The sequence below is a fragment of the Leucopleurus acutus genome, assembly GCF_964270905.1.
Source record: "Leucopleurus acutus genome assembly, chromosome: 2".
NCBI classification, from domain to species: Eukaryota; Metazoa; Chordata; class Mammalia; order Artiodactyla; family Delphinidae; genus Leucopleurus; species Leucopleurus acutus.
In genome coordinates, this window is record NC_139143.1 from 140,550,970 (window position 1) to 140,576,091 (window position 25,122).

A 25,122-nucleotide genomic window follows, 5' to 3' on the forward strand; every position below is an offset into this window, starting at 1 on the left:
AAAAATCTGTGGGCTTACAAATTATGTTAACTATCAAGACATGTATGCATCTGTACTCTTCTGAATACTCAATCTATTCCTCTATAAAGCCAATTATGATAGCACCAGTTAATTAGAAAATCTAGGGAGGAAAAAAAACCCCTCAAAACTCCTGACCACTAAAAAATGATGTTGTATGCTAAAACAGTCAAGTCCATTCCCAAAGAGGTTACATTTATTTTTCTAACCTCATACACTTGCACCTTAATGAATGTGCTGGGAATATGTCCTAATCCAATGATGAAGCACAGTAAAGGCCTGCAGAGAAACCCTATAAGTTGCCCTGAATTTAATTTGCACTCAGCCTGGCCTCTCCTTTAACCCTTTCTTGCCTATGTTTTCTACCTTTAATTATAACTCTGGTTTCATCTTGGGAGGCAGACTTGAACCACCAAAGGGAAAAATAAAATTCTATGATGTCATTCATAATGTGCTACATTAAAGCTGCAAAGCAAAAATGCACATGCCCACCATAAAATGTTAACTATTCAATTAAATTCATCCAATGAAAGAAATAAATGTTGCCTAAAGGTTTCACACCATTGAAAAAGTTCTTTAGTTCCACCTACCAGAATGCCTGGCATTGACTTTCCATTCATCCGTTTCCTAGTTCAGACACTGCCTGCCTTGGCTCTTTTTAAAAGGCTTTAACACCTTTGCTTAAATGAGAGTCCTTTTAAAAGAGGCAAGTTAAGCATTTAAATTTTTAATAAGTACCATATACCACCTAAAGGAAGAAGATTCTACGTTTTCATCAGCTAGGAAACAAAGGTACCATGGCGTGGACCTCCGTTTGACATAAATATACTTATTAGGGATAAGAAAATAATACTTAAAGCTGCAATAAATTCTTTTAAAATATCAGGTGTGCATGTTTATGTGTGTGTCTATACATATGTGTTTTTAGAAGGGCATTTAGTAAGGTGGAGAGGCAAAAAGATCAAATTGCAATATTATACAGTTTCGTTTGATTATAGAACCTTTAGTTGTACTTTCCCCTTTAATTAAAGAAAGTTTTCACACACAGATTTAGGTTGGTAATCTGTCATGATTCTAATGACAGTTATTTGATGTACATCAAAAAAAGAAAAAAGAATAAAGTACATGTTTTATTACACTGGGAAAGAAATAGTAAGGATATAGTTGACTAGAAGACAGTGAATAGGTAAACTGACTGTGGATCAAGGTCACTAAAGGAACCATATTTGCTGGTATAAAATAGAATTCATAATCACATACCTCTAATATCTGGTCACCAGCCCAAAGTCTTCCATCTCGGGCTGCTGCCCCTTCTTCATAGACTTCATGTATAACTATAGCATCCTATAAAAAACAAATCCTTCTTAATTTTTAACAACCATAAATGCTTCCTTAAGCCAGCAACCAAACCATAGGCAGCAACCCATAGTTTGCTATTTGTTAATAAAGCCATATTTTATTTGACCTAAACAAAATACACAGTTTTGGTATATTCAGAGGTATAGTCGATTTTTCCTAAGTTTATTATTTCATTCTTTTAGGACTGGTTTTGCCTAATATTTCAAGTTAAACTTCCCCATGTGTTTTCCTGTTAACTGTGTACACTGCTGCTGTGTATACACTTGAGGTGAACGATGTCTCATTCTTATTTACATTTGATGGTATATTTTGAAACATGGTTTCAAGTATTTATTGGTATTCAAGGATTTGGCATAGAAGTGTGGGCTGATGAAGGGGGTTTGTCAGGCCTCATTACTTGGGCAATGAAAGGTAAGAACTTAGGGGAATGAACTGGCCCTGGAGGACAGAGCACGGAGTAGGGGAAAGGGCATTCACAGACCTAAGTGTAAGACACTGTGGTTTCAAATTCTGACTCGGGGGCTTCCCTGGTGGCGCAGTGGTTGAGAGTCCGCCTGCCGATGCAGGGGACACGGGTTCGTGCCCCGGTCCGGGAAGATCCCACATGCCGTGGAGCGGCTGGGCCCATGAGCCGTGGCCGCTGAGCCTGCGCGTCCGGAGCCTGTGCTCCGCAACGGGAGAGGCCACAACAGTGAGAGGCCCGCGTACCGCAAAAAAAGCAAAAACAAAAAACAAAAACACTGAAGGGCACTGAAATGACGGTGGTAATGGAGATGCTAGGTGTCTTGGCGGGCCACTGGAGAGGAAAAGCGCTTTTGAATGGAGACTAGAAACAGAGATCTGTGGGTCCCTGAGAAGTGAGGATTTGAGCCCTGCACTGCCCAGTGCCCTTCCATTCCCTGCCCCTCCAGCCCACACACAGGTTGCAAGACCCTGCAGACAATGGTCAAGGGCTGCGGCCTACAGGTGTAATGGATCCCACCTTGAAAGAAGTCCTGAGTCCCAAGCATTGGGGCCTGGAAGCGGCAGGACTTCGGATGTGAAGAGATCATGCAGGCCTGGGTAAGCATGGGCTTGGTGATTACCAGGGTGGACTGATGACAATGACCACAGGGGCCCCAGTGTTGGGGAGCTTTGAGACAGAACCAGAACCCTGAGAACCAATGGACCTCCAAAATGACTGAGGTTGATTCCACCTCAGTCCAGAAGCATGGAGTCTCAGAATTAGAATTAAATTGACTTGAAGTAAATAAATGAAATATTTCTTGCAAAAATATAAGATAGGTAAAGACCTCCAAACCAAACCTACTTTTCAAAAAAAAAGTTTCCTGTACAAATGCTCTAGTAGAGAAACAACCAAAGAATATCAGAGGTCTTTAACCAGATGACCCATCTGGATTCCAAAGATCTTCCCAATAATAAATGCTTTCATTTGATCACCACACAGTTCTGAAAACATTCTTTATTATTATAGCAATTAGAGAGGCAGCTGCAAAGAGCCGGGAAGGGTTCCTTGATCCAGACAATTTACGTTTCAGATTCTGTACCAGCAATAGATTTTAGACCATTCTTTGCTTTAACTCTGACTTATGAAATTTCCAGACCCAGGGAGCATTTATACTGCCAAGAGTTTGTTTCTCTGCACTGTTTCAGGGGAATGATTTCAAGGAAATTTGCTGGGTCAGTGGCTTCAGGCGATCCCAACAACACTGCCAAGATGACACTAAGGGCCATTTTCATGAAGCTAGTTCAGGGAGAAATTAATGCAAGCTCCTGGTTACACCCTCTGTAATGCTGGTTTTCAAAGCTTGGTGGCCAAATGCCCCGTTTTCACTGAATTTGGGAGAGTCAGACTGAACTTATGCTACACATGGCTTTTACAGAGCTGAATTTTCAGCATAAACTCCTTTGATCTTGGAACATTACAAAAGTCAAATGGGAAATTTCTCTTCGTTCATACTCAAAGGGAAGGAAAAGACCCACTGGAGTTTTTAATCAGTAAAAGTAGCCTGAATCCAAAACTCTTAGATACTTTCTGGGTGCTCAATGAACTATCATACATAAAATAAATATACTGTTAATAGGCTCAAATAAATGCTGAATTCACTGCCAATGATCTGCTTTTGGTCCATGAGTCTTTCTAGATGGAAAACTCCATTTCTTTCTTTCCTTTTACTCGACTGCAGTCGTGGCTTCTCTTAAAGTCATCAGTGAAAATACAAGAAAATGTGAGGCACTTTGACCTGTCAATAGAAGAAGGTCACATTTCTTACCATGTGCCCTCATGTGCCCAAAGTGCTCTATGAAACTGTGGTTCTGGACAGTTGCATTAACTGGGGGTGATAGAGGTGCGAGGTAGGGACCAAATTAGAAATGTGGGCTAGTGAATTGGGAAAAAAAAAAGATTTATTTTTCAAAACTTATATAGTTCATAGCATAGAACAGGATAGTAAAATAGACACTGGTTTGGGATATTTTAGACATCTATTTGACAAGGCTATATTAAAATTTTACTTCTTTCTTGGTTTGAAAAAAATTGCGATTAGATGAAATAGTGGGTCATTGATGAAAGACTGACCTTTACTATTTCAAATAAAAATTTGGAGTTGATTATACACATGATTCTCATCTGCTCATTGTATCCTCCTAATTTTAATGCTCTTGAGCTATTTATTCAAGCAAAGTTGCTTGTTAGGGACTTCCCTGGTGGTCCAGTGATAAAGAATCCGCCTTACAATGCAGGGGACGCTGGTTCGATCCCTGGTCAGGGAACTAAGATCCCACATGCCGCAAGGCAACTAAGCCTGTGTGCCACAACTACTGAGCATACATGCCTCAACTAGAGCCCACGTGCCAGAAACTACAGAGCCCACACACCCTGGAGCCTGCACACCACAACTAGAGAAGAGAAAACCTGTATGCCACAACTAGAGAGAAACCCCCGCACCACACTGAAGAGCTCGCGTACGATAACGAAGAGCCCGCACGCCGCAAGGAAAGATCCCGCACGCCTCAACGAAGATCCCACGTGCTTCAACTAAGACCCGATGCAGCCAAAAATAAATTACATAAAGAAATAAATAATAAATCTTTTTTTAAAAAAGCTGCTTGCTGGCACAGTTTTGAGTGCCTTCTCCTCCACCAACTCCCTCCCACATTCATATCTTTGTGTATTTAAATAACACTCGGGCTTCCCTGGTGGCGCAGTGGTTGAGAATCTGCCTGCCAGGATTCGAGCCCTGGTCTGGGAAGATCCCAAATGCCGCGGAGCAACTGGGCCCGTGAGCCACAACTACTGAGCCTGCGCGTCTGGAGCCTCAGACTAATAAGAAAGTAATTTCCTCTTGGTAGTTGTGTCGAGAGGCCGCGACAGTGAGAGGCCCGCGCACCGCGATGAAGAGTGGCCCCCACTTGCCGCAACTGGAGGAAGCCCTCGCACAGAAATGAAGACCCAACACAGCAAGAAAGAAAGAAAGAAAAGAAAAGAAAGAAAGAAAGAAGTTTTCATTTAAAAAATATAAATAAATAAATAAATAACACTCCACCCTGGATAACTCAGTGACTCTGTCTACCAGTACCAATGACTTCTTTTAAAACACATCTCTTCTAGAAGCAATCTATTAATCATTTCCCTGTGGGTGGGTTGCTGGCTTATGCTGAACAGGGGCTGTAGAGACAAATGATTATGAGCTAGGCTTCTGGAATCAGAGTTCTCAATCCAAATCCTGGCCCTGCTACTTCTGGCCATGGGAAGACTGTTAACCTCTCAGCTGCCCCATCTTTATATGGTTCTAACAATATTATCTACACATAAAGCTTCATGTACAATGCCAGCACATAGTAAGGAAGCGATAACATCTCACTTATTTAACATCTCTGTGCCAAAGAGGCCACATACTGCCCATTGGTGCCATTTAGTCCTCATAACAACTAAGCAAGTTCAGTGTTATTAGTCTCGTGTACAGTTAGGGAAAAGGTGGTTCAGAAGGGTCAGATTTGACCAGGTCTTTGCAGCTACTAAGTAGAAAAGATGAAATTCCAGCTCAGGGCTGTTTAACACCAAAGCCTGTGTTCCTATCACTATTGCAAGCTTCTCATCTGCTTTAAATATTTTATTTTGCACTTGTATAAAGATAAGTGCAAAATAAAACTTGGGATTTTCCATATGGCATCAATTCTGTTGAAATACTGTCTCCTCAGCTCCACAGCAAAAACCTTGAGGGCATGAGCCGATCATTTTATAGACAGTGAACAGACAAGTGTTGAAGTAAAAATTGAAGCCTTAGGCTTTAGAGGTGGGGTGATGATCTATGGGTCTCAGCTGCTAGTGTTGGTACCTGATTAGGGGTTTGCACTACACAAAGCATGATGGGGAGGCCCTCTCCCCACCAAATATAAAGTCTTCCTTAATTCCACTTGTTATTCTTATCTCCTTCTTTCCTTCCTTTCACCTTTTCAGTCCTCTTTCTGTGTACCCATATGATTCACTGAATGATTTTTTTTCTACAGGAGCAGAAATAGAACAACATTATATACAAGTGATAAATTGATGTTTAAAATAAAAAGTGTTCAATCCAAGAAAACAGATTAATTTCTCCTAATGGCAGACCTGAGACTCATTTATAGATGAACAAGACTGACATATAATAAAAAAGTAATTTCCTCTTGGTAGTTGTGTGACTTTCACTGGGACAATAGGAATTTGAGTAAGATGGTCTGTTTACTTACCGCCTGAGGTAAGACCAATAGTGTCCCCTAGAAACTCTAAATTACTCATTTTACTTGCCAACTCTAGAGCCAGAGAAGAATTTGATCAGTGAGTTGGAGAGTTTCTCAAACAATGGGTTTTCCCTAAGCAGAAGGGTAAGGCAGGATTTCAGAGATGTAGGAAAATCTTCTGCTTAGAAACTTCTCCCTCACCAGTCTATATCTGAAACATGTTTAACTTGAAAAAAATTTCTTTATTCCACGATTAAGGACAAGTAAAAAAAATCGAGAGCCAGGAAGAAGTAGCTGGCTAGCCAATTCATCATATTGTTTAAGGAATCACTGTCTTAATGTCCGCATTCCTAAAAGAATAAGTATTTATTTATTTTAAGATATAGATAAAATATGCACATGGTATTAGACTCAAAACAGTATACACTGAGAAGTTTCTCTCCAGCACCTGTCCTTCACTCAATTTCCCTAATCAGAAACATACAGTATTCAGTTTCTTGTGTATTTTTACAGAGTTAGTCTATATATCTATATTTGGAAAGTACTAAGGGCACCAAATAGTTGAAGGTCGTGCCTTCTTTTATCTGCTACCTACTTTGTTTCATGAAATTCTACTGGAGCCAGGTAAGCATCACCTCTTCTATGAAACCTTCTTTGACCCTCTTCCCTGGTAGAGTGGATCAACCTGTCCTGTGGGTCACTACTATATCTTAGCATTATTGAACTCACAGTATCACGATAGCTTGTTCATGGATCTAGCTCCTATACCACCTCCTGCCCTCAGTGGAACCCTTCCAGACAGGAACTGTTCCCAACTCCTCCTTGTATCCTGGTGCTGAGCAGGATACGTGTTTGCTCATGTATCCTGCTCAATAAATGTTTACTAAATGATCATCAAGACATTTGCTGGAGATAGAAAAAGGCATCAAAATGACCCAGAAAGAGGAAGCTGGCAGGGTTAGTATGTCATAATCTTACCGTAATCAAAACAAGTTTCTGATGGTAAAAGTGATATACAACCAAAATACCCATCACACATGGATATTAAATCCATCTGAATTTCCAGAGGATTTACTTTAGCTTGGAGAGCAATTTTAAAAGGCCAAGTATGAGGGATTAATTATCATGGAGCCCCACAAAAATCACAAACACCTCCAGGGGGATTTAAACTCTGAATTGCTGGAAAAGAATTTCACAACACGTGGTAATGTATCCTTAGACAGTGGCAGAGCCATCAGACACTTTAGCCCATCAATCACCATTTTCTTTACTGTTCAAGCTGCCAACAAGTAGATAAAGTAACTCATAAACACACCAATCATTCAGCAAAAGGAAATTTTATTGCTGTCACAATAGGCCTATAACACTTTAAGAAGCCATGTGTTAGAAAAATTAACTAAGGATGCTCCTGTGGACCGAAGGATACCAATAAGCAGTGTGGGTGAACTATTTCCACAGAAAGAGATTCTATAGTTTTCATTTCTAGATATTCAGTGGATTGTTTTAACAAGCATTTTAGGGCAAAACTTTGATAAAGAATTGTATAATAGACATTATTATAAAGGACTACGTATATATGGCTTAATTTTACTGCTTGAAGGCACATTTTACTTAATTTGGATTTTGCTCTGGAATTAAATCCAATTTTTGTCCTACTCATAAAAGCCCCCGCACCCACTCCTAAGGGACATTTTAACCATATAAAAGTTTCCCATTAAATTTCACATTTAGGTGGAAAACATACTTACTGATGATCCAAAGAGTGTTACATCCTGTTTTCCTGCTTTACAGGAAAAAAAATCCCTCCTAACAAGAAAGACCTATGAGGACTAAAAGAAGAATTTAAAATGTCATATATAAAATGGGCATTTTTTGTCCCTGTGGAAGAAACCGTGGTTCAGATCTGCAGCCTTACAGGATTAATGCTACTTTTAAACGTCATTTAATAAAGTTCCCCTCTATGGCTGTCACTGCTCAGAAATCATACAGACATGTCTTCTATACAGTAGACCACTTTCTCAGCAGGAAAGCCAAACCAATGAGAGGTGATAATACAGTGGGGGTAGTAAAATGTGCAAACCAAAACTACATTCAACTCTACGCTGAAAAACACATGCAGATGTATTAAGTTACTGCTTTGTGATGTCTACTGCCATTAGACAGTTTAAAAAGAAAGTGTGGGTTACAACTGCTAAAGTATATCTCACTTTTAGCAAAGTTGAAGGGCTCTAAACTGTATTTATATAAATAAATGGAGTGTCTTAGAATATGTTTTTTTTTTCTATCCCAAATCCTTTGTGACCACATCTTTAAAAACCTAGCTTCCCTATTATATTTCAATTAGAATGTGATTTGCACTTTGATGCAAAAAGTGGTTTGAAAAAAAAAAAAAGGCAGTAGGGTGTGGAAGAAGGACCCAGGACTAGGAGTGAGAGAGGTTCAATTTTCTGACAGCTCTGCAGTAGCCAGTTCTACAAGGGGTTCTGCCTGAACCCCTTTGTTCATGATACTTATCATCATCAGTAAAGCACAGAGCTGAACTATGTGACTTCTAAAGTCATTCTAGCTCCAAAACTTTAGACCTTGATGAACCCATACCGTGTGCAGAGCAAAGCAGAGAAAGCCTCTGTTTTACACAGATGCTTAGGCCCCGCCTAGGAATAAGACCTCCTTCTATTTTTATTTTTTTAAATTTATTTTACTTATTTATATTTGGCTGCGTTAGGTCTTCGTTCCTGCGTGGGCTTTCTCTAGTTGTGGTGAGCGGGGGCTACTCTTTGTTGCGGTGTGTGGGGTTCTCATTTCAGTGGCTTCTCTCATTGTGGAGCACGGGCTCTAGGTGCGCGGGATCAGTAGTTGTGGCACATGGGCTCAGTAGTTGTGGCTCGCAGGCACTAGAGCACAGGGTCAGTAGTTGTGGCCCACGGGCTTAGTTGCTCCGCAGCATGTGGGATCTTCCCAGACCAGGGCTTGAACCCGTGTCCCCTGTATTGGCAGGTGGGTTCCTAACCACCGTGCCACCAGGGAAGCCCAAGACCTCCTTCCAAATGACAGACCAGAAGAATAGAAACTCTCATAGGCTAAGAGAGATCAGAAAGATATGGGGGCTGGGTCGGACTGTATTAGTTATCTTTTGCTGCAAAACGTAGTGGCTTAAAACGAAAGCTAACCATTTGTTTGTTCATAATTCTGTAGGGTGGCACTCTGGGCTGGCCTCAGCAGGGCAGTTCTTTCGCTCTACGTTGTGTCAGTTGGGCTCCCCTATGAGGTTGCAGTTACGTTGGCGGGGGCCTCAGCTGGGATGGCTGGGTCCCTCTCCCTCTCCCTCCAAGTGCTCTCTCCGTATGGTGTATGTCATCCTCCAGGAGACCACTCCCGGCTTGTTCTCAAGGTGGCAGTATTTCAAGAGGACAAGAGCTAAGCTGTAAGGCCTCTCGAAGCCACACAATGCCACTTTCACTACTATTGGTCAAAGCAAGTCAATGGGTCAGCTCAGATTCGAGGAATCTGAAAAAACTGCACAAAATTTATGGTCAATTTTTTTTTTTTTTTGCGGTACACGGGCCTCTCACTGTTGTGGCCTCTCCCATTGCGGAGCACAGGCTCTGGACGCTCAGGCTCAGCGGCCATGGCTCACAGGCCCAGCCACTCCGCGGCATGTGGGATCCTCCCGGACCGGGGCACGAACCCGTGTCCCCTGCATCGGCAGGCGGACTCTCAACCGCTGTGCCACCAGGGAAGCCCTATGGTCAATTTTAATCTACTACAGACTTTATCAAGTCAGCCAGAGGAATCTTCCAGCCTGTCAACAATGGAAGGCAGCAACACATGGTGGGAATGGTACTGGCTATGGCCACATAAACCTGTGTTCAGATTTTAGCTCTAACACTTATAGGTTTGTGATATTTCTATCACAACTTGTTATTTCTATTAAGTTAACACTGTCGGAACCAGTGTTTCTGTCTCTGTAAAACAGAACTCAGAAATCCTACCTGTTAGAGTTTGAGGATGAAATAAGATTATATATGTAATGTCAAACAAAGTGTCAGCCAAAGAGATTTTAAATAACTGCTAATGAGGGCTCCCAATATATAAATATCTAAGGTTTAAGAGGCACATGTGGCACATAAAGGAAGGAATACATATATGTCAGAGCGATCAAAATTCACAACTCTAAGGATGAATGACACCAGTCTTGGTCCATTTTTTAAATTTCTAATGTTCCTGTTACAATGCTGATCCTACAATATAACTGATTGCTTCTTTTCAAGAAAGATTATGCAACAAGGACATTTTAGGTTATTTTTTCTCAAGTCATGGGCTGTTCAGGGCTAAGTCCAACAGACCATCCAGATGCCAACAAGATGTAAACCACACTACAAGAGCCCTGTTCCCAGATATTTTGATTTTTCTGTTTCAATCAAGTTGAAACATATTGTTTGTGGATTCTGTATTTGCAAATTCCCCTGCTTCCCCAAATCAATGCTCTTGGTGCATTCATGGTAATTTGCAGACATGAGCAGAGTGGTGAAAAATTTGAGTTGCTTGATTCACTTATTCCTAGCTGAGGTAGAACAAGGCAACATTATGCTTTCTTGTTTCAGCTCTCATACTGGAAACAAGCTTCCCTTAAAGGGTCTTCTTAGTGCCACATGTTTCGCATTTTTGTGCTGTTATGTGCCTTACCGAGAAATTACATGTGGTAGACAACCTTCATTCGATTATGAGTTATAGAGCTGTTGGCCATTCAATGTTAATGAGTCAACAATATGTACTGAATAAAGTATCTTTAATCAGAAACACACATAAAACAAGGTTATATATTTATCATCGGTTAAAAATGTTGTGACCAGAGGTTTGGAGGAGGGATCTAACCCTGTCTTTCCTCTAGAAGCAATGGTTTAGTATTCATTAATTCAGTGTTTGCTGCAACTTTATATAACATAATTACCATGAATAAGAACTGACTGTAATTCCTCTTGTTGCTTTTCCCTGGTGTTACCTGACTACAACAAAACTGGGAAACCTAATGTGAAAGCTGATAAAGGTAGAAATGCAGACATATGCTATCTGTAATAGAGATGGCAGGACTCATGTGGCCAAAGGCAGCTCTTGGCTGTCCTTGGTACACTGAGGCAGTGGGTTGATTAACCCAGGGTGAGAAGAAGCAACGCATTTTTCTTATGCTGTGGCATGTGTTATTATGCTTATACTCAAGGTGTTTTGTGGATCTATATTTTTTGAACCATTTTTTGAATTACAAAGGTAAAATGCAAAGATGATCCAAGACAAGTTGCAAAGTAGCTAATCTTCCCTACTTTCAGACCAAGAATTTTTTCCCCTTCTTTGATGCAAAAAGTATTTGGCATACCCTCATCGATTCATAAGAAGCAAAAGGTTAAGAGGTTACTTTCAATATTTCATAAGAACATGCAGGACCCGAGGCAGAATGTAGTCAATAATTATCTTATTTCCTTTGTTCTAAGATGATTTTTTTTCTCATTTAACAATTTTATAATTTGGAGTACATTTAATATACTGCTTTCCCACCATGAATACAATAAGATTATTACTTAAGAAGAAGTATAGTATTTATCAAATTGATGTAGTTTTGCTTGCCAACTTCATAGATTGAATATATAATTGTTTCTGTTCAGAAAACCTGAAGGGGCTATAGTTATAGAAGGGAAGTCAGCAAGAGTCAAAGGACCTTATCTATCATACTTGGAATCACAGTTTTTAAAATCTGGATTCTCTATTCTGCTCCCTTTTAAACAGAGTTCACAACACAGATTTTCTAAGAATCTCAGAACACAGTCAAGACTCCAATTAATCCCCATAAAACTCTGCTACAAAAGAAACAGAGTCTCTATATATCCTAATCTCAATTTATTCATCTATTCTAATATGCTTGGGGTAGGGTATGAAGACTTGCACCTACCAAACACCTCAAAGAGAAGGAAAATGGATCACAGTGTTCAGTACCTATAATTTTGGAATACTGAAATATTCTCATGTAATAAACTATAGATAACATAAATAAGCATTAAATCAGCAATAGACATAGAGGCTCTTTTGACATAAAAGTAAAAGTAAGGATTAGGGACTTCCCTGGTGGCACAGTGGTTAGGAATCCACCTGCCAATGCAGGGGACATGGGTTCAAGTCTTGTCCGAGAAGATCCCACATGTCGCGGAGCAACTAAGCCCGTGCATCACAACTACTGAGCCTGCGCTCTAGAGCCTGTGAGCCACAACTACTGAAGCCCACACGCCTAGAGCCTGTGCTCCTCAACAAAGACAAGCCATCCCAATGAGAAGCCCGTGCACCCCAACGAAGAGTAGCCCCCGCTCGCCGCAACTAGGGAAAGCCCATGTGCAGCAACAAAGACCCAACACAGCCAAAAAAATAAATAAATAAATTTTTTTAAAAAGTAAGGATTAAATGATCAGTTACACAGGAAGTAATCTCTCTCTCTGTGTGTGTGTGTGTGTGTGTGTGTGTGTGTGTGTGTGTCAAAGCAATGGACTAGGTAAGCTTTCCTAAAACTCAAACTCAGGGACTGCAAATTCTTGCACACTATTTATATGTAACTAAAATGTGGAATGAAAATCACAGCAATAAAACAGCTAATATAAGAATTGCTCTGAGGGCTTCCCTGGTGGCACAGTGGTTAAGAATCCTCCTGCCAATGCAGGGGACACGGGTTTGAGTCCTGGTCCAGGAAGATCCCACATGCCGCGGAGCAACTAAGCCCATGCGCCACAACTACTGATCCTGCGCTCTAGAGCCCATGAGCCACAACTACTGAGCCCACGTGCCACAATTACTGAAGCCCGCGTGCCTAGAGCCTGTGTTCCACAACAAGAGAAGCCACCGCAATGAGAAGCCCGCGCACCACAACGAAGAGTAGCCCCCGCCTGCCACAACTAGAGAAAGCCTGCGTGCAGCCACAAAGACCCAACGCGGCCAAAAAAAAAAAAAAAATTGCTCTGAATATATAAAAATGTTTCACATTTTAAGACTTTGAAAAGCTTTCTCTTCAAGCTCAGAAAAGAAACTGTTTTATATTTACTTAAAATGGAGTTCCTCTGCCAAGTCTGATTTAGCAAAAAGTTGATACTTATCAATATGAATATTATTTTTCATACTGAAATATAGGTTTAAGGAAATGGGATAATATTTGCATTATAGTTTATAAGTCCCTATAGTTCCATCTGGTACTTATTTATCTAAATTTTACTCAGCTTGCATAATATTTTTGCTTACAGTCATATCCTTTAAGATCAGAAATGCCCAAATCTGGAAATTCAGAGGTACTATTCGTTAACATTCTTTCAGTGTGATTCATGGACTTTTTGCAAACTCTGCTTTGATTTAAAATAAAACTAAGGTAATAAGATGTTTTGTATAAAAATATATGACTTAAGCAATAACAGTAAAAGGAACTTGGCTTTGGGGGTTTACACGCCAAAGCAAACCACGCTCCTCATGAAACAGACTGTGCAAAGTTCATTTGAAGGAGAACAGCAAGATAAAAAACTTAATCAAATGTAAAATAGTTTTCTACTCTGCTTACTTTAAAAAATATCTAGTGCTTTAAGTTGCCACAGTCCTACAGTTAAATGGTCAGAAGATGTAACAGCTAAACAATGGTATGCAGCATGGTGAAGTGTTAAATCAGGTCACTTCAGAACCTGACACATGGTTATAGCTAAAGGACAGATATTCTTCACGTCAATTTCTAGATGGAAGAACTTCGCCACATAGTGTCCAAATGGGAGAGTCCTTCTATCTTGATGCTTCTTGCTAATGGACCTGCCCTAGAGAACTTCTGTTTAATAAGAATGAATTAAACTGGTACTAAATCAGGTGGTGAAAAAGTTACAGGTGTGCAACTTGGAGACAAATGACAAGATTCTGAATATGACATTCCCAGGCATTTTTAATACTACGAATATCTAAATTTTACAATCTATCCAGGGAATCCACTGACCTCATTTACAACAGGATGGTACCAAGAATATAAAGATAAAACAATTGCCCTAAGTCTAACTGTATTCCTCTTGCAAAGAGATAAGCTTATCTCCGGACCCAGAAGAATACCAGTACAGCAACTAGGACTTATATTTATGAACTTTCCTTTCCAAAAGTGATAACAATTAATAGCTTCCCTAAAACAAAACAACAGAACAATAATTATGCCTTATTCTCTAGTTTAAAAAACTCAGGACTTTGAAGTTTTAAGAAATTTGTGAGATAGGAAGGCAAAGGGGGTGGGAGGAGAATGAATTTTCTTATACTATCATTTTGAAAAAGAGATTTATAAATGTAAATGTTGCTCCTTGATTAAAAAACAAAGTCTAATAATAATAATATCCTTGCAGAGTGGCTGCCTGCCTTTGTCAAAATATTTCCTGAGATGGGGCGCTCACTATCCCCAGGCAGTTCATGCCATCTTTGGTCAGCGGATGTTTAGGAAATTCTTCCTTAAAATAATGTGAAACCTGTTTTTCACTGGGCACCTTGGGAGCACCTGCATTGTTCTCATCCTTCATCCACAAGAAGATAACCTTACATGCTTGCAGAAAGTCATTGTTGTCCTTCCTGGTCTTCCCTTTTCCAGTCTGTTCAATTCTTCCTGAGATAACGTGGTTCCAACAATGTTCTTGTCAACCACATAGTTATGCCCAGAAATGAACAGAACACTCTAGCTATAGCTAAAACCGGTCAGAGAAGCACTCCAGACAGATCTAACGGCATGTGCCAAAGCCTTGTATCAGGTGGGAACAAGGCTCATTAAAGGAACTGCAAAAGGCTGGCATGGCTGGAATGCAGAGTGAGTACAACGAGGCTGGTTAGCGTCATATTTTTAAGTGTGCAAGGCTCTATATGGGGTACCAAAGACACAAAATAAACAGGTCTGTTCTCAAGAAGCTTAGGGTCTGGTGGGTGAGATGGATAAGTCCCTTTCCCAGGTGCAGGTTGACGACACAGAGTGGTAGTGCTAGAAAAGGGGTCCAAACAGTGCGGCTTTTGAGTCAGACTGTCTAATTAAACTCCAACCGGACCAACTGCTAGTACTGTGTCCTTGGAGAAGTTACCTCGCTTACCTGTGTCTCGGTTTCCTCATTTATAAAATGGGGATAATGCTACTACTTCTCCTATAGGATTGTTGTGAAGGTTAAATGAGATGGTATTTATCAATTATGTATTAAGAACAGTACCTGCATCACTTTTTAAAAGTTTGATGCTGAAAAACAAATGGCTAATTATCTAGAAACAGAGTCATGTTTCTCAATATGCAGGAAACATACTAAAGACACACAGATGAAGGGAGCAAAGGATCTACTTTAAGACGAATGTTTAACGATAATTAATAATAACTGAACTCAGTGTAGACAGGCACTGGGAAAAGTCCTTAATATTCTTTATCTTAATTAATCTCCATGCCAACCTTCCAACCTTAAGAGGTAGATTTGGTGGTCATCACCACTGTTTTACAAAGGAAGAAGCAGATTTAACTCAGAAGGGTTAAGTCTCTTGTCCAAGGTCCCACCACAGTTAAAGATCTGGGATGCTGATACTGCAGAATCAACATCATTACTCTGCTATGCTGCCTGTTAGGTTTAATAGAAACACTGTCTATAGTCTGGGACCTTTGACAATGGTACTCAGAGAAAGGAAAATGCAGAGTGAGGGTTCTGGAGCAACTCTCCTCATTCTTTCTTCACTTCATTTGCTCAATCCCAAGAACAGTTCAAGCCTGCCAATATGTTTAAATAAAACATTTAAGTTTTTCTTTCTCTTCTCTAGAATTCCCAAGACTGATACTAAAATAACCCCCATAAATGACACTGGAGAGCTATATTTTAGTTCTTCTGAGGACACTGCAAATAAAACTTCTAATCAGTAAGCAAACATTTCTGAGAAGGGGGCACTGAGGGATTCCAGGACAGGTGTAAGAAATATGATGCAAGCATCATAAGAGGTAAGAGTCCATGGTCTTCCATTTGGCAGAATATGCCAAGTCTTCTGAGCCACAGGATTTCATGCAAATTACCACTCCAAGACCAAAAAGGGGGCGGAGGGAGACAGGATGAAAAGATGGCTAGATAGATGGATGGAAGGACATTTTAAAAATATTAATTAATATATGATCTCTTTTATGTAATGTGCCTTATCTGGTTTCCTGGCTGCGTGCCTCCCTCAAATGCAATTGTTGAAATCCTAGTGCCCCTGCTCAAAGGAGGCAGGGTCTTTGAGAGGTGATAAGGTCATGAGGGCAAAGACCTCATGAATGGGATGAGTTCCCTTATAAAAGAGGCCCCCTGGGCTTCCCTGGTGGCGCAGTGGTTGAGAGTCCGCCTGCCGATGCAGGGGACACGGGTTCGTGCCCCGGTCCGGGAAGATCCCACATGCTGCGGAGCGGCTGGGCCGATGAGCCATGGCCGCTGAGCCTGCGCGTCCGGAGCCTGTGCTCCGCAGCGGGAGAGGCCACAGCAGTGAGGCCCACGTACCAAAAAAAAAAAAAAAAAAAAAAAAAAAAATCTACAGTGAGGTAGGCTTCCCTGGTGGTGCAATGGTTAAGAATCCACCTGCCAATGCAGGGGACATGGGTTCAAGCCCTAGTCTGGGAAGATCCCACATGCCGCGGAGTGTCTGGGCCCGTGAGCCATGGCCGCTGAGCCTGCGCGTCCGGAGCCTGTGAGGCGCAACGGGAGAGGCCACAACAGTGAGAGGCCCGCGTACCGCAAAAAAAAAAAAAAAACAACGCAAAAAAAAAATGCAAAAAAGAAAAGAGGCCCCCTTGCAGAGCTCCCTTGCTCCTTTCACCATGGAAGGATACAAGAAACCTGCAACCCAGAAGAGGGCCTTCATCCGACCATGCTGGCACCCTGATCTTGGACTTCCAGCCTCCGGAACTGTGAGAAATAAATTTCTGTTGTTTGTAAGCCACTCAGTCTGTGGTATTTTGTTACAGCAGCCTGAACAGACTAAGACACCTGCTTACAAGAAACACATAAAAATTAGCCTGTATTAATTAAATCTAGAAAGTTCATACTACAGATTTACTTTTTTCCACTTTCCAGAGAAATTCCCTATTTTAACAGTCCCTATTAGGATTTTTCATTGGTTGATCCCCTATATAGACCACAAACATTAAAGGTAGTAGAATCAACTTAAATGAGTGTGTGAGCTCTTTAAGGGCAGGGTTATTTCATTCAATTTTGTATCCTCAGCACTAAGCAAAGGGCAGCCTTTGAGCAAACACATGCTTCCTATCAGAGGAGCCACACTCACCAAAAGCAGACCTGGGGACACATCATATGGTTAAAACAACAGAAGAAAAGGTTGTCACTGAGGATTGGGTCCAGGTGTGCTCCTCAACCTTCCCAAGGGGGTCACCCTCAGCATTACCTTGGTATTTTAAGAGGTCTATTTTAGATGACTGGGTGCAAATACAATGAGATGCTAAGTGAGATCTCCCTCTGTGATCTCAGAAACCACCTGTCTTGGATCCAGAGAAACTATTTATAGCAGATAGAACTTATGTGGTGTCAAGACCAAGTCCCAGAGGCTTAATTCCTCTAAAGATGGCAAAAAAATATCTGTTGGACACACAACAAAGAGGGCACAGAAACCCTAACTGGGCGTGGGGAAGGGGGGTGGTGGTTTGGGGCAAATGCTTAAGAAGGATCACCAGCCCTTAGAATGTGCTCTTTCCTAGCACCAGAGCTAAAATAAGGATGCATATCAGGATGCAAATAAGCAAGTGCAAAGGTGCTTCTGTCAGTGGATCTCAACATTGTCCACGATTTCCTTTAATATGCTCTCATCTTTGTTCGCTAACTTCCTGCTGGCTGGATGCACTCCCAGGACCTGATGGGATAAAGTGACCTGGAGTGTCAATTAGGCTATGTGTCCCATATCAGAATTTGGAGCCAGGCGGGGGGAAAAGGAAAAAAGAAAGACCCTCACTGTGGTAAACAATGGTTTTATTTGTTAAAGCACCTTCCACCCACCTCCTGTTCAGCCTCACCAAAATATCATGCCTATATATTGTGAGTCTAACTTACAGCTTTACAGCTTTTGATGAGGTACCTGAGGTTAGGAAATAAAAGCTGTGTCTCATTTCTCATTTTTAAGTGGTGCTTCCAAGGACAATGGGATTTGCAGTCTCAAAAGGCAGAACCATATATTATGAATCTCAAGACGCTCTTAAAGAATTTTTTTTGGCTGCCTCATGGTAGCAGGAGAAGCAGAGCATGGTATTTCTCAAACAGCCTCTCATGCAGGATGCAGAAGGTGATGTCAAGCAGTGGAAGCCCTCAAGCTGGAGGCCAGCAGCACAAATGTACACAGTATTAAAGACCCAAGAGCAGACAAGGCACATCTAACCAACCCACACAAAGCAAAAATCAAATCGATAACAACGAAAGGAAAAAAAAAAAAAATCAGCCAACGAACTCATTCAGCTAGGCCAGACATGTTGATTGAAGTCTTCCAATTCCCTCTGGGAAATCTAATGCTGTCTTATTTTAACCAGTTATTAAGAGACGTATATTTACAACAAATAAATCAGAGGGTGACTTTTTCTTTATGAAAGAATTCACTGAAGAATTTCCTTAAAGCGTAATTTCTCTGGTTCATTTCAAACAGAACTTTATACAAATTCAATTTATTTACTATTCAAGGACATCTCTTTGGGAAAACGAGGCAACAGGCTATGGGAGGCAGACATCTCTAACGTTCAAGGTCAACCGCAGTCTCTGAAAACTACCCCGATGGCCTTCGTAGAACAATGATATATATGTATATACAGAAAATCTTCTACTGTTTACAAAGTCTCTGATCCTCACCACAACCCAGTGATTTGGGATTATTGGGCTTACTTAGTATACGTGGAAACTGAGGCTTGGAGAAGGTACATGTCTTGTGCAGTTGCTTACCATGTACTAGGCACCAGGCTAAGGTCATCTCTTTGATCCTCTTGGTAACTCTACAAGGTATTACAGTCCCCTTTAATAGATCAGGAAATTGAGAGGTTAAGGAACCTGCCCCAGCTGGGAATGGTAGAGAGGAAGTATGGCTGAGAGCTAAAGGAGAGGGATGGTCAGCCAGCAGCTCCCAGATCAGCTGAGGAGAGATCATGGAGGCTGGAGAAGCAAGGGAAGATGTGGGGCGGGGGCTGGAGGAGGTACAGAATCTTGATGGGCGGGTAGGTGGTGCAAGAAGAGAGCAGTTTGAGGGGAGGTGAGAGAGTCTAAGAGGCTGGGATGCATGTGGGTCTGGGTAACACTGGTCTGGTCCTCTACTGGTGGTATATTACCTCCTGGTACAGTAGGAGCTTGCTGGATGGCTGAAGTGATTCTATGAACTGTTCAAAGGCCAGATCACATATAATTAGAAGGCATTATTAAAAGCACAATTTGAAAATATAACCTAGACCAAATCACTTGAAGGGAAGCTTCTAAGGAAGAGTTTGCCCCTTTCCTCAATGACAAAAGCTGAACAGAGAGCATTCCAAGCCAGACAACAAACAAAGTAGAAAAGTTCTGGGACCTTAAGGAGCCAAAGACCCATGAAAGGGCTGGGAGCTAAAACTGGCTGAGCTGGCTGACTCCAGGTGTTCCCAATTCCACCCAACCTGATGAAAACGTCACAGTGCACGCTGGACGCTACACACAGCAGTTCCTGCCTGCACAGGCCAAGGCGGAGTAATTCAGGAAATAAATTATTCTGAACCCTGGAGAAAAGTTTTAACAATACTTTAATTGAGCTGAAGGAAATAAAATCCTTTAATAAATAAACACCAGCCTCTGCGCACATTCAGGTTCAGGTGGCTCACTAGTAGGGTCAAACTAAACATAGCATTCTCTAGATCAGTCCGGATAGCGGGAGAGAGGGGAACATGACAAGGAAACATGTAGAAGGCGGTAAGACCCTGGTTTCTGCAGCCTATGCTGTTCTTGAGTTGCCTAGTGCCTAAGGGGACTAATATTCATTACGAAAAATAGAACAGGATTCCCTGCCCCCTCCAACAGTACTAACACAGAAACATATTTCTGTCAAAAATGGAAAGAATTATTTTGATACTATACTTGTTTTAACTGTAAATATGGCATATACAATTTACTTCTTACCAAATAAAATGAGCAAAAGAAATACCAAAATGTTCATTTAAAAGCATATTCATTAGTAAGAGTGGTTGTCTCTAGGGGGAGGCCCTGGTTGGGATCGGGGGTGGGGTTGAAGGGCAAGGCTAGGGCAAAAGGATAGGAGGGAGATTTACCATTCCCTTTATATCCTCTGTGTCAGTTTAACTTTGAATAATGTGCATGTATTACTTATTCAAGTAATACATGCACATTGATTCATCACATATTTGTAAATCAAAACCCAGGAACTTTTACACTTTAATGGCACTGTTGATCAGTGACAATCAAAATACTGAATAATCAAAGATCCATAATTCAAGTAAAAATTAACATTCTAGACCAATTAAAAAAAATTACGAGTAGACGTGAACATGGTCAAAATGAAGCCAAGCCGGGCTTCCCTGGTGGTGCAGTGGTTGAGAGTCCGCCTGCCGATGCAGGGGACACGGGTTCGTGCCCCGGTCCGGGAAGATCCCACATGCCACGGAACGGCTGGGCCTGTGAGCCATGGCCGCTGAGCCTGCGCGTCCGGAGCACACGCAACGGGAGAGGCCACAACAGTGAGAGGCCTGCGTACCGCAATAAATAAATAAAATAAAGCCAAGCCTAAACTTTGGGAGTGGAGTAAGTGATGTACACTTTTATGTAGCAGTCCACTATATAATAATGATGATAATGATCATAATAACAATAGTTCATATACTTACGTACTATGAAAAAGCGAAGTCTTCCACAGAAGTGACCCAAGGCCATAATAAGGCTCAGTGTCTAACTCTGTGCCAGTGGATATAGTTCACTTCTAGAAACTTACCAAGGGTGTGTCTTTTCCTCCCACAATGCTGAGACCAAGCCCTGAACGCCCCTTGGATATTTCTATAATCATTTCCTGGCCAGGAACAATGGGACACGTGGCAGGGTCCACTGACATAGGAGCATGGAAACCACCTGAAGAAGGAGTGAACACAAGAATGACTGGCAAGTAGGAGATGCAGCTCAGCTTGCACACTCCACTGCTTGGGGAGTGCAGCGTTTACATGTGTTTATCATTTCACTCTTTTCCTCCCAAGCACCATGAAGTGAAAAGCTGGGTCACTACTGCCCATTCACCCGGGGATGAAACATGACGTTCCTATGACACTTTTGAGATGAAAACAATAGCTACCACCAACCCACACGATCAACCATTTTAGTTATACTTGAAATTTTTAAAATCTTAATATATACCATGAAAACTGGTATGGAAAAATTTAAGTTGATTAAATGATTAAGTACATATAGGTAGATGTTATAATGAGAATAAAGACTGGTATAAATGCTGAGCTACAGTTATAAAATACTAATTAAGAAATAGTGCCTAAGTACTTTCAATTAGAGCAAATCATATGAATTAAAATGTATAAAGTATCTAATCAATGAAGTATGGCACAACTGAAAATAACATCACCTAAAAATGATCCCCAAATATAAATATACATAGTAAAAAAAAAAAAAGTGTTATAAACATAACACTGTAGAATTAATTGCTGGGTCCATAACTGAAAAGGCTGTGAAAAGAGTTATTGCTGTTTTACTTTTAAAAATCATTGTTTTAGACTGGGTTTTTCTAAAAACTGGGGGAAAAAAATATTAACACATATGCATCTTCAGTCAAACCTAGCCCACTGAAAAATCCAAACATTCAAAATGTTAGTTTCAAGAGACTCTTATACAAATAGTATTTTCTAGAGAACGTCATCTTTTTTGATAACTAGTCTTGATCATGAGTACTGATTCTAACACAGCGATATAATTTGGTAAAGGTCTGATAATAAAGGGCCCCATCTGCTGGTCAGCTGCTGCTAGTGCAGAGGGGCCAAGCTGAGATCCACAGACCTCTGTACAAGTTGGGGCCAGTACACTATGGCCCGAGGATCAAGAATGGTTTTTATTTCAGAAGGTTGAAAAACAAAAATCCAAGGGAAAATGACATTTCAACACATGTGAAAATTATATGAAATTTAAATTTTAATGTCTCTAAATAAAGTTTTACTGGAACACAGCCCTGCTAATTCATTTATATCTAGTCTACGGCTGCTAACAGCAGAGCTGAGTAGCTGCAACAGAGAGACCACGTGGCCCGCAAGCCTTATATTTACTCCTTGACGCCTTACAGAAGAAGTTTGCTGACACTTGGTAGAAAACAAAAGAACACAGGCCCTAAATAAGCCTGTGAGGGCTCTGCTCTGACTCAGCGATAATCATTGTCTTCAGGACCAAAGGGCACAAGTTTCGCGGTGGTACAGAAGTGGATGTGAGTTCCCAAGAAGGAAATTAATAGTGGGTGCAGCTGAGGATCATTCGTCAACAGAAAAATGCACGTAATCATTATCCAGGAGGCTGTCTGAGGAATTAAGGAAACAATGTGCCTGAGGTGCCCAGCCCAGGGACTGGCACTGTGTGGCTTTCATATAGGTACCGCTCCTGACCACGTGGAATTTATTAATCGAATGGCCTCTTGTGTAACAATGACACAACCTCGCAACAATTTAAGAAGGCCATATCAGAAGGCTAGTAAATCGTAAACCTAATTTGACTCGAGATCTTTTGGCAACATACGTATTTCATGCTACATTGTTCACTAATTTCCAATAAAAACAATGTATGACAGTGTCATAGTTTCATGGATGCTTTAAATAGTTTATACTCCTTATGTAAATCACTAGCTTAGTCTCTTGAGTGAGGAGAGAAAACATAGTAAGAGATACTGGAGGAGGCATTTCTTTCCCTCCTCTGCTTCTGCCTCTGGCTACCCTATAGCCAGTCCTGAGTCAGTCTTGGTATTTATTTCTCTCATAGAATCCGGCCCAAAGCCTGACCCCTACCAAGCCCCCAATCAATGTTTGGTAAGTGGATGGCTGAATGAATACAACTTCCACAGATTAAATTGTGGGATGATTAATTTCTGCTATAGAGGTAAAGATATGGGATATATATTATCAAAACTCAATTGGTCTACATTGGAGTCATCAAACTTTTCTGGTAAGAGGCCACATGGTAAATATCTGGAACTTTACAGGCCATACAGGCTCTGGTGCCGCTACTCAACTCTACCCTTATGGTGTGAAAGCAGTCGTAGACAATACCTAAACAAATGAGTATTCCAATAAAATTTTATTTATGGACACTGAAGTCTGAATTTCATATAATTTTCATGAAACATTCTTTTGATTTTTTTCAACCTTTTAAAAATGTGAAAACCATTTTTAGCTTGCAGACCATATAAAAACAGATGGTGGGCCAACTGTGACCCAGGGGTCATAGTTTGCTGACCGCATCCATCAAGTATTTTAGTAAAAAATCTAGTGCTTTAGAATAATACCTGCTCATAAATTTTTTATGAGTTAATATTCATGAAAAAATATGTAAAATGCAGATATCATAAAGGTGTCAGGTCTGCTAAATTCATGCAGGGTTATGCTTTACCATTGGTGAGCATGTGTTTTAAATAGTCCTTCTTTTAAAACTGGCTTACATTGCATAAAAGCAAAATGGAAATACTCATTATTCATTTTGAAGGTCTATTTTCAACCATTAGTCAGCATAATTCAATCCAGGAATTCAAAGAGAGAAAGTGATTATCAATTTCTTTAAGCACTGAAAATCAAGTCTTTAAATAGCTTACATCGACATACGCAAGGCTACAATTTGGTTCAATGTGATTTTTAAGAGACATTACTCATGAACTAAACACAATATTTTGGAGAGACTAGAGAATAATCTGCAAGACTCAGATTCAAGTAGCATTTGCTGAGGGCCTTTTTTGTGCTACTACTTTTATATTCAATAAGTAATAGGCAATCCCACTAGTGGAGATGAGAAAAAATGATTTTGGAAGTAAAGTGACCTGCCCAAGTCCCAAAGCCCAGGAAGTAGAGCAGGGATGCCAGCCAGGCTTCCTGACTCTTGGTCCAGTGCTCTCTTCAGGACATCACAATCCCTTCTTTTTCTAAGGTTTGATGAGTGGATTCAATTCTGCTCAGAGAAAGACTCATACCATAGCCTGTGAAGTCTGCATCTGCTGAATGGTATGAAGATGGTGCTAAAGGGATCTCTTGTGAACTGAAGGAGACTTTCGTTGAATATTTTTGCTGTTTCATTTGGCTGCCGGCCTACAAAAGAAAGGAAAATTAGATGAATGTCAGAGAGGAGAAAGGTAACAAGAGGAGAAGACTTTAAAATTGGTGTATTGTTACCAAAACAATGGTGCACTCCAATAATGCCTCTTGAAAATTTGGAGTTGGAGAGGTGGCATGGGGAAGTTAGGATGATTTTTGTCCCATTCCCCATGCTTCCCTATTTAACTTTATATCTAAAATGCTTCGGTGAAGGATGGATCAAGGAAGGGAAGAAGGATAGAAGCTATCTTTGTGGTTTGTGTATGAAGCTGGGGCCAGGGAGCATTTTTACATGATGAAATCAGTGTGAAGTCTGTATATCTGTGCTGTGCTTAGTGAAAAACATCTGTGCTGCAGATGTTCTCAGCACATGACACTGCCCAACTTTTCTGGACATATTAACATAGTCAAAGATGCCTGAGGTAGGTTAATTGAGCATTAGGGTTAGGAAGAGACAACAAACCCAGGTACATCATTACACTTCAATTCACCTAAAAGAATGCTTATTCACCTTTGATTCCCAGTGCCTGGAACATAGTAGGGCCCCAATAAATGTTTGATGAATGAATGAATGCAGAAAGAAAAACTGAAGACATGGAAACTCAGAGTAGGAAATAAATCTGTAATTCATTGAAGGTACAGAGACCTTTGCTGTGCAAGCTTTGGAAAATTAACTTGTAATTCTGAATTTTTGTTGATAATATCTCTAA

General features: G+C 40.8%; 1 protein-coding gene across 8 annotated transcripts in view; it reads right to left on the bottom strand.

The window, feature by feature from the left end:
* The window catches only part of PATJ (PATJ crumbs cell polarity complex component), a 358,003-nt gene that overhangs the window by 45,191 nt on the left and 287,690 nt on the right, over positions 1 to 25,122 (bottom strand). For all 8 annotated transcript variants that reach the window (XM_082834080.1, XM_082834079.1, XM_082834082.1 and 5 more), the window contains 3 exons: positions 24,292 to 24,406; positions 21,070 to 21,203; positions 1,279 to 1,362 (listed from right to left, as the gene is read on the bottom strand). In XM_082834080.1, the coding sequence (XP_082690206.1) occupies positions 1,279 to 1,362; positions 21,070 to 21,203; positions 24,292 to 24,406 (333 nt within the window). The remainder of the gene's footprint in view (positions 1 to 1,278; positions 1,363 to 21,069; positions 21,204 to 24,291; positions 24,407 to 25,122) is intronic.